This window comes from Equus asinus, chromosome 10 (genome assembly GCF_041296235.1).
Source record: "Equus asinus isolate D_3611 breed Donkey chromosome 10, EquAss-T2T_v2, whole genome shotgun sequence".
In the NCBI taxonomy this organism is placed as follows: Eukaryota; Metazoa; Chordata; class Mammalia; order Perissodactyla; family Equidae; genus Equus; species Equus asinus.
Genome location: NC_091799.1, coordinates 76,510,344 through 76,530,805, shown reverse-complemented (window position 1 = coordinate 76,530,805; position 20,462 = coordinate 76,510,344). Strand labels below are relative to the sequence as shown.

Here is a 20,462-nt window from a genome sequence, read left to right as displayed (position 1 = left end):
CTTGCTGTATCTTCACACGGCCTTTTCTCTGTACACATGCATGCCTGGTGTCTCTCTTATAAGGACACCAGTCATAGTGGATTAGGGCCCAGCCTTATGACCACATTTAACCTTAATTATCTCAAAGGCTCTATCTCCAAATACAGTCACATTGGGGGTTAGAGCTTCACCATATGAATTTCAGGGAGACACAATTCAGTTCATAACAATATCTTTTTACTGTTGAGTCTGGCTTATTCTTAATAGAACAGCCAAGGAAAAAGACTCCAACATTGTTTGTCATCTATTCCACATTTCTTTGTAAGGCTTACCAGCTATGTTACACAAAGATGGTTTCTTGTGGAAAAGTTGTTCCAGACCATTTGTGGCTCCAAATGTTCCATGTAAGAAAGTTCTGACTGTCTAACTGGCTGATATTAAATCCTACCTGGTCGTAGCAGGATATAGCAGACAGAAAGCTAATTTTAACACTATCTCATAATCTTAAAGACAATCTAACCAACCAAGTCAAATGTGTTAGATAAGATTGTAAGATTGGTAGAGCTTCTAAAGTGATACTTTGACCAGAAGACCATGGAATGCAACAGTCCTTTCCCAAAGCCTAGCCACCCCTCTCCACAAGTTTCTTATTGGAGCCACAAACACTAAGGGCTGTGGAAAAATCAGCTATGCCTTTGGCCATAAACCTTGACACAGAAATATTCATTTTCCCTAAACTACTCGTACTAGTTTCAAGACCAAACGAGCCATGAAGTTTGTTCTCTTCCCCCACTCCCCCCACCTCATGCCCTTCACCACCGTTAAACCTGAGTCTAAGATGCTGCAAGTATGATCTCATGATTGCTGTCCAGGTACACCAGAAATGGAACCAGAGAAAGAGACTCAGAGCAAGAGAGAGTGTTTGACGCTATCATTTAGTGTGGAGCTGCCCTGAACCACACCTGGGGTTTTAGTCCCAGGTTGAAAGCCTTTTCGAAAAAAAGAAGAGAAGAGAGAAAGATAGTTGGGCCCATTGTCCTTATATCAGTATCAATATCTCTACCATTCATTCATGACCTTACCTTTCATCCACCCCATTCCACACCATGGAAGAGGAGGACAGAAGAGAACACCAAACATATTTGTGTCCTAAGAACTTTTAACCACAGCCAGTCGACACACTAAAATCTGAACAATTAGGTAAACATTTCTCTCTCTTGAGAAGGCGTGAAACAAGATTCAGTATACGAGGGAAGCCAAGAGAATTTCAAGAACAATGATGAAAGAGAGCTCAAGACATCAGCTCCACAGCAGGCCAAGAGCACAGTGAAACCAGACTGAGTCAGGAGAGGGTGCTCTAGGATGTCTCTAAGGTTAAAAAAGAAAGAAAAGCAAAAGAAAATTGACAGATTATTTGGTGTTTGGCAATACTGAGGGGAGTGTTATATTTCTATTAGACAGTCGGGCTAAATTAGCATTATATACATGGAAAACTAAAGAACAAAACAACAAGGCAATTATTAACTCCATGAAAAACAAACACAAGTACAAGAAATGTAAAATAAAAATAATATACTAGGTGACATCAACTATGTGCAGTAATTACATAGTCATAAAATAATGAGTATAGATCGAAGACAAAATTATAATCAACTTTATTGGAAATGGAGGCAGAACTAGTAAGTATATATATTGAGGAAATATGAAAGCTAAATAATATTCCTCTATCATAAGAAATCAATAATTCAGGTCATAAATGTCTAAAAATGAATAAGCAGTGAAATCACAATGATATATATACCCTTATACACCAATTATATTTGTAGAAAATTTACAGTCTGGAAATACCAAGTATGCCTTAGAAACTCTCACATACTAATGGTGAGGTATAAAATTGGTACAATCATTTCGAAAAAACGAACTTGGAATTATCTCCAGAAGTTCAGCATGTACACACTCTCATTATGAATAATAACTGCAGGGAAAACATATCAAATATGTCAATGCATGACTTCATAATGGTACAAAAACAAAACCAAACAGAACACCTCACTCATCACCTTTGGAGGATGCTAGTGGTAAACAAAGAGAAAGAAGAAAGCCTCCACTATATTACCAGCCTTCAACTACATAAATTGTTTCTCAAGGTAACAAAATAGTTGATGAGGAAAAGTTTTCTTTAAAGATCAAGTCTTCCAGCAACAAAAAAACCAATAATTATCACCATTTTTTAGCCTCCAATGAAATAATGGATCTAGGCAAAGAGAGTCAATTGCTTTTGATATTACAAAAAGAAAGAGCCAGAAATATTTAACTTCTGGTCTAAGTACCCAAAGCCACTCATGATGCATTCTTGCTAAAAACTTGAACCAATGAATTTATAGGAAAATTTATAGGAAATGTAGGTACAGAGGAACATTAATAACATTAGGTGAGATACAATAAATAAAATACAAAGTGTGGAAAATTCTAAAAGACAAATGACTCAGTTCCTTTAAAAGTAAATTGCAAGGACAAAAAAAGGAAGAGGAACCTAGATTATAGAAGAGTAAGAGACATGTGAACAGACGCAATGAGTGGATTTTGGATCCTAATTTAATCAAACCATACCATTACTCAATGTGACATAAATGATAAGATTTACACTGTAGCTGTTTTTAAAACTGAGTTTGTAATTTAAAATCTTCCCGAAAAGAAAATGCTAGGCCTAGGTAACTTCACTTGTTAGCTCTATTAAACACTATTGAAAGAAATGCCAAATGTATAGAAATCCTTTGAGAAAAGAGCAGGTAGAAATACTTCTCACCTTTTTTAAATGAGGTCCACATTATCCTGATTCAAGAATTTTAAAGATATTACAAGAAAACTACCAAACGATATTCTTCATGAACATAGACGTAAAAATTCTTAATAAAATATTACCAAATTGAATCCAGAAGAGCTAAAAAGGATAATCCATCATGACTAAATAGGGTTTATCCCAGAAATGCAGCTGAATTAAGATTTGAAAAATGTAATTCATCTTATTAATGGAATAAAAGAGAAAAATCATACAATCTTCTGATGGATTCAGGAAATACATTTAACAAAATTCAATACCCACTCATGATAAAAGGTGTTCAGCAGACTAGGAAAGGAACTTCCTCAATTTAATAAAGGACATACATAAAAAAACTACAGTTACCATCATACTTAACGGTCAAAGACCAAAAGATTATAGACCAGGCAAGAATGTCCATTCTCACAGCTTCTATTTACCGTTGCACTGGAGGTTCTAGCCAGTGCAATAAGGCAAGAAATAGAAATAAAAAGCATACAGTTTGTAAAGGAAGAAGGAAAACTGTCTTTACTCACAAAGACATGATAATACATGTAGAACATCCTAAAGAATCTACAAAAAAGCTAATGCAACTAATAAATCAATTACCAAGGTGGTAGGCTACAAGGTCAATATACAAAACTAAATTGTATTTTTATGTCATCGTATCAAATTGGAAAATAAAATTTTAAAAACACTCCTTGTAACAGCATCAAAAAAATATGAAGTATTTAAGGATAAACAACGAAAATACGGGCAAGACCTAGTCACAGAAAACTAAAAAACATTACGAAGAGAAATTAAAGACACAAAACAATGACATGCCATGATCATGGATTCAAAGACGTGGTATTGTTAAGACAGTAACTCCTCCTAAACTGATTTATAGGTTCAAAACAATTTCAATCAAAATCCCAGAAGACTTGCAAGTAGATAGAAACAGGTTGATTCTAAAATGTATATGGAAGGACAAACAAATTTGAATAGCTAAATGATTTTGGGGTGAAAATAAGTTTGAAAAATTACAGTGATTTTTAAGACTACGATTTTAAGCTATAGTAATCAAGACAGGGCAGTATTGGCATAGGAACAGACATAACAGAACACACAGCTTGGACAGATCCTCAAACACACGGTGAATTAATTTTCAACAAAGATGCCAAGGCATTACAATGAGAAAGGATGGGTTTTTTATGAATAGTGTTTGAATAACTAGACATCAAAAACAATGAACCTCGACCTTTACCTCACACCATACATAAAAATTAACTTGAAACAAATCACAGACCTAACTATAAAAGCTAAAACTGTAAAACTTCTAACAGAAAACATAGAAAATCTTTCTCATCTTGGAGTAAACACAGATTGCTCAACACACAAAAAGTACAACCTTAAAAGAATAATATATAAATTGGACTTCATCAAAATTAAAAACTTCTGCTCTTCAAAGGGTATCATTAAGAAAACAAAAAGGCAAGCCCCAGATGAGGACAAAATACTCACAATACATATATCTCATAAAGGATTTTTATCCAGAATATAGAAAAAAATTCTGATAACTCAGTAATAAGATAAACCAAATAAAAAATGAGCAAAAATTTGAACAGTGCTTCCCAAAAGAAATTATACAAATGTCAAATGACCATACGAAAATATGCTCAACATCACCAGGGAAACGAATATTAAAACCACAATGAGATAGCATTACATATCCACCAAGGTAGCTAAAATTAAAAACAATGACAATACCAACCATGGACAAGGACACTGAGCAACTGAAATTTTTTAATACATAATACTTTGGAGAAGTTTCAGTTTCCTCTAAACTACACATATATAGTTACCATAACACTCAGCAATCCCACCTCCAGTATTTACCCAAGAGAAATGAAAACATATATCCACACACAGACTTGTGATGTATATACATAGCAGCTTTATTCGTGATAGATCAAAACTCAGATGTTCAACAACCTAGACGTCCATCCACAGATATGAATAGCTACAAATTGTGGGTTATCCACACAACAGAATAATACTCAGCAATAAAAAGGAACACATTACTGACATACACAATAACATGGATGAATCTCAACACAGATAGGTTTCAAAAGTATTATGCTGAGCAAAACATGTCAGACACAGAGTACATATTGTATGATCTATTTATCTGAAATTCTAGAAAAGTCAAATCTACTTTGCAGTCGCAGAAAGCAGATCAGTAGTTGAAACTTGCTTGGTGTTGGGGTGGAAGGGAACTGACTGCAAATGAGCATTGGAGAACTTTTTGGGTGATGGAAATATCCCTCATCTTGATGGTAACGGTGACTGTGTGAGGGTTCACATTTGTCAAAACTCCTCAAACTGTAAACTTAAAATGGGCACATTTTACTATATGTAGATTACACTCTTAAAAAAGTTGACAGAGTGGGCAGAGGCTATCATGATTCATTTCACATTCCTTCCTTCAAATTAAATCTAGAGTCAACATTGTGGTCTATCACAATGTCAAGCCAGTCGACTTTTCAAATATCCTGAACAAATATTTACATGTTGCCTTGTAATTAACATTATCCATTTTCAATAGAATTTCAGTGATTTAAGAAAATGTAAAATTAGAAAAAATTCTCCAATTCAGTTTTTGTGTCATGCGTACTTTGAAATATAATCTGCACTAATCTTTGTCGGGGTTTGAGGGAGGCATAAAATAATACCCCTTGTCCCCTCCTGACTTCTGAGCTACTTGAGAGACAAAAAGAATCAGGCAGATGGAGATTCAGTATGTCAGATTTATTGCTGAGAAAGTCTAGGGTAGAGCATAAAATTTAGGTTTGTGGCAACAATGGCCACCTGATATCAAAGCCAGAATTAGACAGACCTGCTCCCCAAGGCACAGGCAATCCTGCACAAGCACAGCTCTCCCCTCGCAGAGGCAGAGAGCCTTCACTGCAAAACTCACAACAGGTCTGCCAAGAGACTACAACATAGGATCTCTGCAGGAACATCCAAAAAAGCGGAGAAAGGGGCTTGTATGTCCAGTTCTTTATCTTAAGCTCCCTTTCCTGGGGAGGTGGGAGGGAGGAGGGAAGGGAGAGATCAGGATTCCTTGCTTAATGGTACCCAAAGCAGCACTATGAAAGGAAGCCATCCCACCTTCTGCCATCCCAATGAAGGGGAGATCAGCATTTCTCAACCTTTCTTCCAGCTTGGCACACACAGATGGTGAAGTTCACACATAACACACATTAAGGCACAATTCACGGTACACCAGCGATAGGGGCACCCCTTCTCTTCCGTTCAAGAGGGCATGTTTAATTGCAAGTGACTAAAGGGATATATTTCATTTTAATCTACTTTGGCAATGATTAGTCATTTACAAATTTCTGTATTTTCTTATTGGTTAAAAAAAATTACTTTCTCAATCCTAAAATGCCAGCAGTTACAAAATACACCATCAGTTTAATAATCCTCTCTCAGGAAAATAAAAACCACATTTAGTATATCCATTATTTGAAGATAATTATGAAACTATGGTTCTTGTGTCAACTCATAACTCATTTAGATCACACGTATGTCCTGAAATCAACGTCCACAGTCGATTTAGAAGGGCTTCTGAACCAGGAAGCCTGAAATTAAAGAAATTATTGACAATTTTCCTACTGCTGGGAAAGGCAGTGAAACAAGCTTTTGATATTACATAAAGCATAATTTTCAAACTGAAAAGGCTATACGGGTCAGTTATGGAAACTCTAGCTTTCTGAGACAGTTTTTTTTATTATGTCCTCATTATAGTTTTGCCATATAACATCAATTTAAAAGCTTCTTATATTTAGACTACCACCATAAAATTTTGTACATCGGCCCCAATTGTAGATCTAGGTTCTGTGATCTAAACTTTTCATGACTTTTCAATGTTTACATAGCATTTATTAGCCCATTTAAGATAAATACTCTATAACCTAAGTTGTCTAGAAAATAATATATGATTCTCAAATTATCAGGCATGGTCTGGATGTGTAGTGTTCTATCTAATGAGTGTCTCTGCCATACAATTTTCAAGTAAGAATAATGCAAATTATATTCAGTATAATTTTAGTGTTAGTGTTTTCAGAAAGTGTATTAAACATCTTTAATTATGTCACTGCCATGAACATCAATTATTTTTCTTTCAGATTCAAAAGGATGTGTTATTCTATGTAACAAACTTAATAAATGTCTTTATATCAGTATTCACATCCTTATAAAATAATGCATGTATTTTTCTCCTTGTGCGTACCAGAGTGTTAGCCAAGCATTTTTAGGGGCCTGGAGAAATGAACTGCCATTCTTCTCCATGACTGACTACTTCTTTCTCTCCTCCAACTTATGTCTAAAACCTCTTATTTCTTCTATCTGAGCAAGGAAGTGACTAACCTGGCCTAGCAATGTCAATGTGGGAAACCCTAGGTTCTTCAACAGAAGCTAGGGCTACGTGCGCGCCACTCTGGCTCCTGCCTCTTTTGGGGCTGAGGCACAGACCTTACAACAAGAAGAACCTCCAACTGATAACCATCTGTCCTGTAATATGAGGAGTGACGTCTCACTTTCAGATAAGGAAAAGATTACATACAAAGAAGTTGTCTTGCTTTCTTAAAATCAGAAGAAACTGAAGTTAAACATTTCCAAACTAATCCAAGTTCTTCAAAGAAAAAGCTAGCATTTACCAAGTACTTCATATGCGAGACACCATGCAAGGTGCTTTACATATTTTATTGTCACATAAGAAAGAAATTAAATAAATAAATCTAATTTTTAAAAAGCTAACAACACAACAGGCAAATCTTTAAAATTCAGAAAAAATATTTATTCACAAATTACACAATAAACAAACACCTATTACTCAAAACAACATACCAAATGGTAAGTGCTCACTTCTCTAGATACCCAACTATCTACCCTTTGAGGATATTCCTTATTATACAAAATAAAATATAATTAATATTTGGTTTTCTGGATCATTCTAAAACTAACCTCTCTGACCAGAGCTAACTTTCTGATACAACTTTGGGGGAAAATATACTTTTCAAGGCAAGCGCTGACTTCTCCAACTCTGAAAAAAAGAGAGAAGCATTCCACTAAAATAAAAATTTTAAAAATCATCTCAGAAAAATGTAGACCATTACTCACATCCTCCAAGAGAGTAAGATTCCTTAAAATAAAGTAACTTACTTTCATCTCTAACAAGGATAAAATTAATTTTACACCAATAATAGCTTCCTGAGTGTCAGAAGTATCAGCGTCCAGCAGTTTATATAATTGTACTACAATATATGTAGGATAAAAATTATAATTCACATTAGCAATGACAGTATTGATTTGGGGATGTGATTGTGGCCTTTCAATGAAATATTCCTTCAACATATCATATCCTTCTCTACTCATGGGCCTGTACCATAAGTCACATTTCGGTTTCCACGTGTGCTGTGCCTAAGTTATTCACTCAGTGGCACTTTAATAATAACAACCCTGCTTTTTATCTTTAGAAAGATACAATTTAGCTATTCAAAACTGTGATTATTTCTCATTTCACTGAGTAGTTCCAAAAAAGTTATCTAGAAAAGGAATTCCAAACTATCAGCTGGAAAGTTATAAGCAAGAGCTAAGTTATCTTCAAGGTTTTTAAGCTTTTAAAAATAATAAGAAGAAAATACTGCTTTTGACTGGGACAAGACAGCAGTACAATTTGTTACGATGTATCTATAAGAGCCATTCATTTCAAAGACGCACATCTTAAAAACGACTTGCGTGCGGTAAGAACTATTCTACCTACTTTAAGAATTAAAAAAATAAAACCATCATTCTAACGTTTACCAGTTCTTTACACATCTAACAAATACTGAAGGAGGCAAGTACCATTGTTATAATAATTTTAAAGTCAAAATATAAGCACAAATCAGAATTAGGAGAAACTTCAGAAAATGTTCAGAATGTACACATTTGCATGCATTTTCAGCCGAACTTTCAAAGATTCCACTTGTAACCAAATGACAACTTTGAATCAAAATGACTTTCAAAAATATTCAAGCTTTGTGACAAACTTACTCTAATGAAACAAGAAAAATAGAAGAGTGAATAGTGACAGCAGTATATTTCTAAAAGGAAAAGAAATCACCCACTTCCTTTATCATAAAACAAAAGTCAACAAGTCAACATTTTAATATAACACTGGCCATCAAGTTATTCACTGTTCAAGAATCCACTTTCAAGTTGTGTCTTTAAAATGTACTCACTTATATATTTGGATTAAATTAAGTTTATTAATCAAAAACCACTAGACTCAGAATTCTAATCTTAAGAAGTTTAAATCATAACTTATCAATGCATAGTCCAAACACTATACAATACTTCTACCATTTATTTTTATACGCTTCATCTGAAAAACTTATTTTACAAACAGGAGTTTTCCCCTATTTCTCCAGAGTAAATGTCCCTATGCTCACAACTTTAAGTGGCAATCAAAAAGACAGATTCAAAGAATTCCTGCTATGCTTCATCGGGCTTTGATAAAAACAGAGCCATCTGGTGGGGCAGCACCATCTTCCTTCTCAGTTACCGTCTCTACAGTCCCAGAGGCCGACACAATCACCATTGTTTTATTTGCTGAGATGGTCTTCTGTTTTTCAGCAATAGCTGCACAAACAGCAACAATCTCATCACTTTCAAAGTCATAGTCAGGAACTGACTTTAGTGAGAAATGGGTTACTTCCACTGGTGCTTCACTTTTTTTAATCCTCTGTGCTACCTTCTGCTGCTCCTGGAGCGTTCTTGCCCAAGAAAGGTCTTCTTTCCATATTTCAGGGTTCATTGGGTAGATGTGAAGGGCTACCTGAAAACTCCGAATTGCCTAGGGGTAAAAAAAAGTCAGTTTTTGTTTGCTTTGTTTTAAAAAATGAATGTATTTCATATAGTCCACAATATCCATGTATATACAACTTTTTTTCTTTTAATTTACTAGAATGTAAGGATGGAAGTTAGGGCTGTGCCCTAACGAACAGAAAACAAAAAGTTACGGAAGTGTGAAAGAAATCTGACAAACTGCTGATGAGTACTAAAAGTCCATTAAAGTAGAAGTACTGATATTATAATTCAAAACAAGGCAAATGCATTGTTAGCTTCTGCAGATAAGTAAATATATGAATCTGGGGATTTCCTGGGCTAAACCCTGATCAGGAAGGTACCAGGAATGAATTCCTTTGAAGCCAAGAACTTATATCATAATAATGCTAATTGTATTGAGTGTCACAGCAGACAAAGACATACATTATATAATGATAAAATGGTCAATTCACCAGAAAGATATAACAATTACAAACATATATGGACCCAACATCAGAACACCTAAGCACAAAAAGTAAACATTGACAGTACTGAAGGGAGAAATAGCAATCAAGTCATACTAGGAGACTTCAACACCCCACTTTCAGTAATGGGTAGAACATCCAGACAGATCAATATGAAACAGAAGACTTGAACAACACTACAGACCAAAGGGACCTAATAGACATATCCAAAACATTTCACCCACAGCAGCAGAATGCGCATCCTTCTCAAGCACAGATGGAACATTTTCCAGGACAGATCACACATTAGGTGCATAGATGACACGTTAGGTCACAAAACATGTCTTAACAAATTTAAGCAGACAGACCAAGTATCTTCTCAGACTACAATGGAATAAAATTAGAAAATAGCAGAAGGAAAACTGGAAAATTAACAAATATGTGGAAATTAAACAACACACTCTTGAACAACCAATGAGCTAAAGAAGAAATCAAAAGAGAAATTGGAAAATATCCTGAAACAAATGAAAATGAAAATACAACATACTAAAACTATGGAATGCAGCAAAAGCAGAACTAAACGGGAAGTTTATGATGATAAAAGCCTACGTTAAATAAAAAAGATCTCAAGTAAAAAAATCTAACTTTTCACCTCAAAGAATTAGAAAATAAAGAACAAACCAAAGCTATAATCATTTTCCAACATATACACCCAACTCTAAATAATTACTCATAATAAATCTAAATAATTACTCATAGAGATATACCCAGCTATTGACTTAATTTACTACCTGTTCTATTTATCTGTATATTTTTTATGTTTTTGTCCATAGGTATATATAGTAAGAATCGTTAGATGTTAGAAATTCTAGCTCGCTTTCAATATATTTTTCATAGTATCCTTTCATTATGACATTTTAAGTCATTCTTTTAAACCATTCCAGTCTTTCAAAAGAACAGCTTAAGTTTACATAAAAATTATAAATTTAAATTTTTTTAAGTAGAGTCCTAAAAATTACATTAAATGGGGAAAAATAACACTTTTAATTCCTCCAAGAATTTCACAGTATTAATGGACAGAATCATATCAATAGGAAAAAATAACAGTTGAACAACTAGTACTTATTTAAGAAACCAAAATGTTGAATAATTTTATTGGTTGATTCAAAGGATCTCTGTTGTCTCATCTGTAATATATTTTCTTTCCTTATAGGACAATCTTTGCTAGACATTATGTCCTAGAGATTTTTTCCATTACCATAGGCACTTACAAGCAAAAGAGATAATGACTTGCAAGTTTTTAATAAAGGAGAAATGGGGAAAAAGTATTATATGATAGGTTTTTGTTTGTTTTCCTGTTAACCTATTAGAAAACTAAATTCCTTGAATTTCTTTTTTCCAACTCTGGTATGATTTAAGTCTTTACATAAAAAAGAGAAAAGATGGCTATGTTAAATGGCAAGGAAAGAAAATGGCATTTTGTTAAACTGGTTTCTGTCACTGTGAATCTCATTTCAGATTATCTTTTTTTTTTTCAGTGAGGAAGACAGGCCCTGAGCTAACATCTGTGCCAATCTTCCTCTATTTTGTATGTGGGATGCCTCCACAGCACGGCTTGATTAGCAGTGTGTAGGTCCACGGCCAGGATCCGAACCACAAACCCCACACCACCAAAGCAGAATGCACAAACTTAACCACTACGCCACCAGGCTAGCCCCCTAGATTATTACTTTTAAGTTTTTTTACTCCCATCAATTTTCTCATCAAAATCCCTTACTTCTTATTTCTGAGAATATGACAAACATCTCTTTTTTTGTAAACAGAAAAAAATGAAACATTTACAAGAGTACCAGAAAAATCTAAGCTACCCACAACTTACTAAAGCCATTTCTAGTAAAGTCAAATTCAGGGCTTATGAATAATTTTAGCCTTTAAAGAAACTTAAATTTTTTTTTGTTTGCTTTCTTTTTACCGTAAAAGGCCAATAAAAGCATGAAAAGTCCACACATCTATGGACAGCTAATCTTCGACAAAGGAGCAGAGGGCCTACAATGGAGAAAAGAAAGTCTCTTCAACAAATGGTGCTGGGAAAACTGGACAGCCACATGCAAAAGATTGAAAATTGACCATTCTTTTTCACCACACACCAAAATAAACTCAAAATGGATCAAAGACCTAAAGATTAGGCCTGAGACAATAAGTCTTTTGGAAGAGAATATAGGCAGTACACTCTTTGACATCAGTTTCAAAAGAATCTTTTCGGACACTATAACTCCTCAATTGAGGGAAACAATAGAAAGAATAAACAAATGGGACTTCATCAGACTAAAGAGCTTCTTCAAGGCAAGGGAAAACAGGATTGAAACAAAAAAACAGCTCACTAATTGGGAAAAAATATTTACAAGCCACTTATCCGACAAAGGGTTAATCTCCATAATATACAAAGAACTCACACTGCTTAACAACAAAAAAACAAACAACCTGATCAAAAAATGGGCAGAGGACATGAACAGGCATTTCTCAAAAGAAGATATGAATATGGCCAATAGACACATGAAAAGATGTTCATCATCGCTAATCATCAGGGAAATGCAAATCAAAACTACACTAAGATATCACCTTACACCTGTTAGATTGGCAAAAACATCCAAAACCAAGAGCGACAAATGTTGGAGAGGTTGTGGAGAAAAAGGAACCCTCATACACTGTTGGTGGGAATGCAAACTGGTACAGCCACTATGGAAAACAGTATGGAGATTTCTCAAAAAGTTAAAAATAGAAATACCCTATGACCCAGCCATCCCATTACTGGGTATCTATCCTAAGAACCTGATATCAGAAATCTCAAGAGTCCGTTGCACCCCTATGTTCATCGCAGCATTATTTACAATAGCCAAGACATGGAACCAGCCTACATGCCCAGAAACTGATGATTGGATAAAGAAGATGTGGTATATATACACAATGGAATACTACTCAGCCATAAAAAAAGACAAAATTGGCCCATTCACAACAACGTGGATGGACCTCGAGGGTATTATGTTAAGCGAAATAAGCCAGTCAGAGAAAGACAAACTCTATATGACTCCACTCATAGGTGGAAGTTAGTATATTGATAAGGAGATCAGATCGGTGGTTACCAGGGAAAAGGGGGGGTGGGGGGAGGGCACAAAGGGGGAAGTGGTGTACCCACAACATGACTAACAAAAACGTACAACTGAAATCTCACAAGGTTGTAATCTATCATAACATTTATTAAAAAAAAAAAAAAAAGCATATGGGTGTGGATAAGAAGGCTTTAGGAGAAAATTTCAAATGAGAAGAGTGAGAGGAATTCTAACATTTAATATTTCATGGAGGAGGCTAGAGCTACAAAAGAGAAAAGGAGCAGTCATTAAAAAAGAAAAGACATTAGTATCCTGAGCCATCAAAAGGAAGGAGAGAGTGTTTCTGGGGGAATGGTCACCAGCTCTGAGTGCTGTTGAGAAGTGAGATGCCATAAGATTTATGAGTGGTCCAAGAATGAAAAAAGTGACCGGAAGATGTGATTATTCACCTGTATTGATGTTCTTCATAGCACTGTTTATAGTAGCAAAAGAAAAAGAAAGAAAAGGTATACTTTCAAAAGTATAGTGTTGATTATGCAATTGGTGCTATCCCGATACTACAGTGATATTTTCAATGTTACAGCAAAATATTTAGTAATAGGAAAAGAAGTTCACGCCAAAATTTTAGGTAAACAAGAAGAAATTACATAACTATGTAATCAGGATTTTGAGGGATGTTTTGGCATTTTGTTTATCTGCTTATTTTAAAGATTCTATGCTGATTGTGTTTACCTTGTATACCCAGAAAATACAATAAAGTTCTTATCATAAAAAAAAAAAAGCATGAAAAGTCTTAATTTACTTAATGACAAAGAGGAAATTTGGCACCACTATATTAGATTTGCAAACATGCTTTAGGAAATTAGCTGTCGGGTATATATAGCCCAGTCAAAACAAAAACAAAAATAGGACAGTCCCCACAGCCACCTCTCACCCATCTAGCCTTTGCTACCTACAAGGTATAGTCCAGGCAAGTTGAGAAAGGCATTAAGCACCAGTTTACAGGAAACTTTACATGAGTATTTCATTTTCAAAAGCTTCTACCATTCCCCATTTTCTCCTCACTAAGCCAGCAACTTCTCAGTCTAAAGATTTATCACCATCACTCTCCCAGCCTACTTTTTCCTTCCCTAACATAATCTTTTACTGGTTTTGTCTCCATGGTGATACTTATATCACTTTATAATGTGGTAAATTTAACGATGCAAAGAACTAACCTAGAAATTCCTTATTTTATATCTAAATAAAGTTTACCAAATGCCAACGTTTCATGTTAAATTTTTTTTAACTTTCATGATGCTAAATACCTGAAAAATATTCTGACCCTGATATAATGGTGTTTATAATGGAAAAAGATGTTTGGTAATTACTTTGATCTGTGTTTATGAGTTAATATCTTTAAGAGGTAATCTGCTATTTATTTTTGCATAGATTTGATAAATGACTACTTACTTTTTGGTTCAGTTGATCAAAAGCATGCCAAAATAAAATTTCAGTATTACGATAATCTGACTTCCTTACCAAGACTATCTCTCCTAATCCAAGCTGAGCTCGTCCCAAAGTCTGCCAAGACTCCCATGAGTGTGGATTTCTCTGGACAGCCATTTCTGCTGCATGGACTGCTGGGAACATTTCGTGAAGAGACATCAGGACCTAGAGCCAAAAGGATGAAAAAACACCTGTTGGTAATATTCATACACTAGGCAAACTACTAATGGATAATCATACGTAAACAACGCTTTTCATTTTGAAAAATATATTTTTAGTCTGGTAAACATAGCATTTCAGTGGTTTTGAGCCCTCTCCTCTGCCTTTCAGAGTCAGGAATTATATTCTTCTTTCTACTCTTGAAATAACTATGAAAGTATAAACTATTCCCTTTCTAGTTATTGAAGCCTATTGTCCATCTGGTCCAAACCAAGCGGTCATATTCTAGCCATGATGGCTCAGAGCTATTTGAACTCTCAGTTTCACTTCTGTTTATTCTACTTACAATGCGGTTTTTAGGGAACCCCAGGTCTAGCTGTTAAACTAGGTAAATTTAAATTTGTTCAACCACCCATCCTGTCCCCAGTGAATATCTTCCTGCTATAAAAATCATTTCTACGCTCCACAGGCCTCCCCACAACAGGGTTTTTCAAACCCTACGAACCAGAAAAGTCAGAAAGTTGTAGAATTTTAATTATAGGAAAGGGTTGGATTTTATCTATAATCTTTGGAACAATTTGTATTTCACAAGATTTGTGATATAACCATCATGATCAGGCTCCAAATTAAACAACTCGGTTCATACAGTTAGCTACAAATCCTGCCTTCTACAAATCCTGAGCTAACAACTGTTGCCAATCTTCTTTTTTGTTTTTCTCCCCAAACTCCCCCAGTACATAGTTGCACATTTTAGTTGTGAGTCCTTCTAGTTGTGGCATGTGAGATGCCGCCTCAACATGGCCTGATGAGCGGTGCCATGTCCAGGCCCAGGATCCAAACCAGTGAAACCCTGGGCCCCCGAAGTGGAGCACGCGAACTTAACCACTCAGCCACGGGGCCGGCCCCATCCTGCCTTTAATATATATATATATATATATATATATATGTTCAAGATTGAAAATTAAAGTCTTATCCAAATGAAGGTCCTCATAGCACTTCATTTCGTAGACATAAATTATTTAGGTTTTTCCCAGATGAGCTAAAATCAAAGCTGATAAAAGATGTGCCCTCTGCTTGAGATCATCATCTGAAAGCTGTCTGTTAGGTGTGTAGACCAAGGCTAAATCCCAACTATTCCCTGCCAAAAATACGTTTAATGCTGTTTGAGATTTTAAGTCTCGTGGCTAACCTAACCCAAGTGCTCGCAGGTTTTCTCTGTGAACTTTCCCATAAAATATTAGAAATGTATTTTTAAGGACAAATGCTATGTTTAAACTACTAATAAATTGAGTCTATTCTGACCTTTTGCTAAGGATTAGGCCATTTTTAGGGAAATGTCATCATCCAGAATCCAATTCATCCTCATTCTAAAGAAATTAAGTTATTGCTAAATCCACTACAAATAATTCCCAAGAAAAGCAAACACACTCCATTTATTTAAGAGATCACCAGTGACTTCTTTACAGATATCCATCTGCTCATATCTTACCACAGTTAGGCTGAAATAACAGTTAACTTCATTGTAAAGGTAAATGAATTTCTAATTTGATGCATGAGGAAGAGCCATAAATAACATGGCAACATTTTTTCCCCAAATAAACTGTCTTTGAAAAAGAAAATACTATTTTGGCTCACCACACAAACATAGCACAGCTTCATAATGAAAGAGAAATTCCTCACAATCATTACCTGTGACTTCATCTCGTACAGGGTAGCATCATTTGGGGTGAACTGTAGCGCTTCATCCCATTTCTGAATCGCCTCTCGGTATCTGTGGTCGTTAAAGTTACATTAATACCATATTTTCAATGAGTCCTTGAGAATACATGACCAAATTTAAAAATGAGATACTAAGGAATAAGTGCTTATCACAAAATATCTCTATTCAAGAACTGGTAATATGTATTGACGTTACGAAAGCAGGAAAATTTAAGAGATGAAGGGAAGGGACAGCAAAAGAGAAAAAAGCAAAATATAAATAAAAGAGATCTTGGAAAACTTTCTCCAAGATTTTATTTTCTGGGTTGAGAAATCAACACCAGGATCTTTCTTTTTTTCATTAACCCCAACGTCTGCATATGTTGTCACTCGTTTTAGATGTACCACAGAGGACCTTCCTGAGGAATTTACAAGCCAGATGCAACCCTGGGCTCTACTGCAGCAATCTACCTGACACATGACAGTTGAAGAAGTTGCCACGTAATTTTGTAAAGATTCTTCAGTTTTCAGTTTCCTTGTCTATAAGCTCTATGAGCACAGGGACCATGTCTTGTTCATCACTATTAATACATAGTAAGTTTATAAGAAACGGGTCAGGGGTCGACCCAGTGGTGCAGCGGTTAAATTTGCACATTCTCCTTTGGCAGCCTGGGGTTCACCAGTTCAGTTCCCAGGTGTGGACCTATACACCACTGGGCAAGTCATGCTGTGGCAGGCGTCTCACCTATAAAGTGGAGGAAGATGGTCACCAATGTTAGCTCAGGGCCAGTCTTCCTCAGCAAAAAAGAAGAGGATTGGTGGCAGATGTTAGCTCAGAGCTAATCTTCCTCAAAAAAAAAACCTCTTTTTTAAAGTAAAAAATGAGTCAAGAATGACAAATAGTATGGAGATGGTGATTTCCCCTACCATCTTTTCAGTGGAACTCTCGATTCTACTTCTATTTATTCCACTTACAATGTGGTTTCTGGGAAACCACACTTTTCACCCTTTACCCAGTCAGGTCTCTCCTTTGAGCTCCAGAGCCAGACAGTCAACTAACATCTCCACCGAGATGTCCCATAGAGACCTCAAACTCAGTATGCTCCAAACTGATCTCACCACACTCCACACCAAATCTACAGAAACACAGCAACCCGCTTTCTTTTTTTAAAATAAAATTAAGATTGTGGAGAAAAAGGAACCCTCATACACTGTTGGTGGGAATGCAAACTGGTGCAGCCACTATGGAAAACAGTATGAAGAGTTCTCAAAAAATGAAAAATAGAAATACCTTATGACCCAGCCATCCCACTACTGGGTATCTATCCAAATAACTTGAAATCATCAATTCCAAAAGTCCCATGCACACCTATGTTCATTGCAGCATTATTTACAATAGCCAAGACATGGAAGCAACCTAAGTGCCCATCAACTGATGATTGGATAAAGAAGATATGGTATACACACACACACACACACACACACACACACACACACACACACACACACAATGGAATACTACTCAGCCATAAAAAAGGATAAAACCGTCCCGTTCACAACAACATGGATGGACCTTGAGGGTATTATGTTAAGTGAAATAAGCCAGATAGAGAAAGATGAACTCTGTATGACTCCACTCATAGGTGGAAGTTAACATATAAACAAAGAGAACTGATTGGCGGTTAACAGGGGAAAGGGGGGGTAGGGGGAGGGCACAAAGGGTGAAGTGGTGCACCTACAACATGACTGACAATAATGTGCAACTGAAATTTCACAAGGTTGTAAACTATCATAATCTTAATAAAAAGTTTTTAAAAAATTAAATTAAATTAAGGAATGATTAAATCCTACATGTTATCCAAAGTAGTCATCTTCACAGCATCCTTCACAAGTGGCTAATTCATGTACACATGAATATTTCTAGATGAAAGTTCTAATTACCAGAACATTCTTCATTATAATGAGCTGGAACTTTCTATTCTGTACCTTTCCCCTAATGCTACTAGTTCTGCTTTCTAGAGCTAAACAGAGAAAAACTAATCTACCAGTTTTCATTCCTAGCTACACATAGAATGACCTACGAAGATAGTGGAGGGGAAAAAATACCCACACACACACACACTGGTCCCTGCCTCAGATCAATTAGAAATTCTCGGAGTAGGGCCTAGGCATCTGTATTTCTTAAAAGTTCCCCAGGTAACGCTAATAAAAACCAGGGGTGTAAACCACTAACATCTCTCATAGTATACCAAGCCCTATCTTGTGCTATCTTCTCTTGAATCACTTCTTGTTACCTATTTTCCAGACCCTTCATTTCCTCTGTATGTGTTCTTGTAAATAATTTCCTACCTAACATGTGAAGATCCAAACTAAACATAACAATGAAAATGTGGGCTCTCTGCACTGATTATTATTAGCAGGGAGCAGAGAACTAAAGAAATAAAGGCAGAATTTGGTGGAAAATATAAAGTTGAAGAACATAAAAAAGTACACACTCTGTTTTCACCTTGCTATAGAGTTCCTTTACTAGCACATAATACAAAAGGGTAACCATTTCCGGGGTCTTATGCCATCTCAGCAAATGGCAAATGGGCTACAGCCACCTTGGAGTAAGTTTGCCACAGTGCCACTTCCATGGCCAACAGGAGGGGTGAGGCTGAGACAGCCGGCCATGCACTTTATGAAGCCTGCCTTAACTGCCAAATAGGTTGTAGCAGTGGCTATTGTTATTTTGCAGTAATGGGCTATGGATACAACTAAAAGCTGAAGATCACGCCCCAAAGGCTGGCAGTCTTTGTTTCCAGGCAAACCACATCTGAATACGCAGAGACGGCCACCAGAATGACTGTCTGGACCACCGTCAATATCTTCTTCTCTCACAGGGGCCTGCTGAGTCCTGAGGAGATAACTGTTTGAACACTGTGTTTAACTCTGAGTAAAAGACTACTTGAATTTTAGGAACTACCACTGATTTGAACAGTGTAACCATGATTCACCTCAGTTTTAAATGATGCGCTACTGTGATGCTGTATTTTTCCCAGCCTCTGCCTGCATCAGCAATACTCTGATGTCACAAATCAAATCTCTCAGAGTTTCACTAACTGGAAATGATTCCTCTATCGAGGATTTTGCCAAACTCGAGCATCTGTATAGAGCCAGAGTCCCAAAAACAGGAGGTAATGGTGGAGACGTGCAGTCTCACTGGTGCTGTCTGTCAGCGCTCTCCTTCCATCTCCCTAAGACCCCTTCAAAATGCTCTAGGACTTGCTCTGCTTTCCATGTGCTTGGGCGCTTCTGCCCAGTCTCAGGCTATGCCGTTAGCCTGGCCTGTAGAAGCTTGAGTGGCTGGCACACAATTCTTCATACAAACTCTGTTCTTAGCAGGTGGTAGACACACGATGGTTAAGCCACTGTGTCCCACTGTTAGTCCCAGTTACGCTGAATGGAAATCTGAGGCTCACAGTTATTTTTAGGTAATTCACATGTGAATGTCAGCTTAGAACCTGCCCAACGCACTTTAAACTAAGCTACTGAAGGCTCCTTTTTCAGCTACCATTAAAATTCCTTATTTATGAATTCCAATTACTCAATTAAAATACCATCAACTATACAGAACTAAATAACTAGCTGCTTCTGCAGGGTTACCACCTATCAGGGCATACTGCTTGGACTCCTATGTTAACCCCCTAAGGGTCCCACTCTTACAATCCTTCCTTTCCTAGCCCCCCCAGATAAAGTAGCTTCCTTTAGGCAAAACGCACTTTTTACAAAGAAGGACAGTAGAGAAAAGATGTGAGGACCTCACCTAGTACACAAGTTAGCAAAGGAGAAGATGAAAAGGAACCTACAGAGAAGGAATGAGAAAGTGTGAACTTTCCTGGTGGACTCTTCACG

General features: G+C 36.2%; 1 protein-coding gene across 1 annotated transcript in view; it reads right to left on the bottom strand.

Moving 5' to 3' along the window:
• Positions 1-4,710: 4,710 nt before the first annotated feature.
• Positions 4,711-20,462, bottom strand: part of TTC33 (tetratricopeptide repeat domain 33) — a 43,744-nt gene continuing 27,992 nt past the window's right edge. The window contains exons 3-5 of the mRNA XM_014831260.3: positions 16,560-16,641; positions 14,745-14,876; positions 4,711-9,680 (exon numbers count right to left, since the gene is read on the bottom strand). Of these exons, the coding sequence (XP_014686746.1) occupies positions 9,327-9,680; positions 14,745-14,876; positions 16,560-16,641 (568 nt within the window). The 3' untranslated portion in view covers positions 4,711-9,326. The remainder of the gene's footprint in view (positions 9,681-14,744; positions 14,877-16,559; positions 16,642-20,462) is intronic.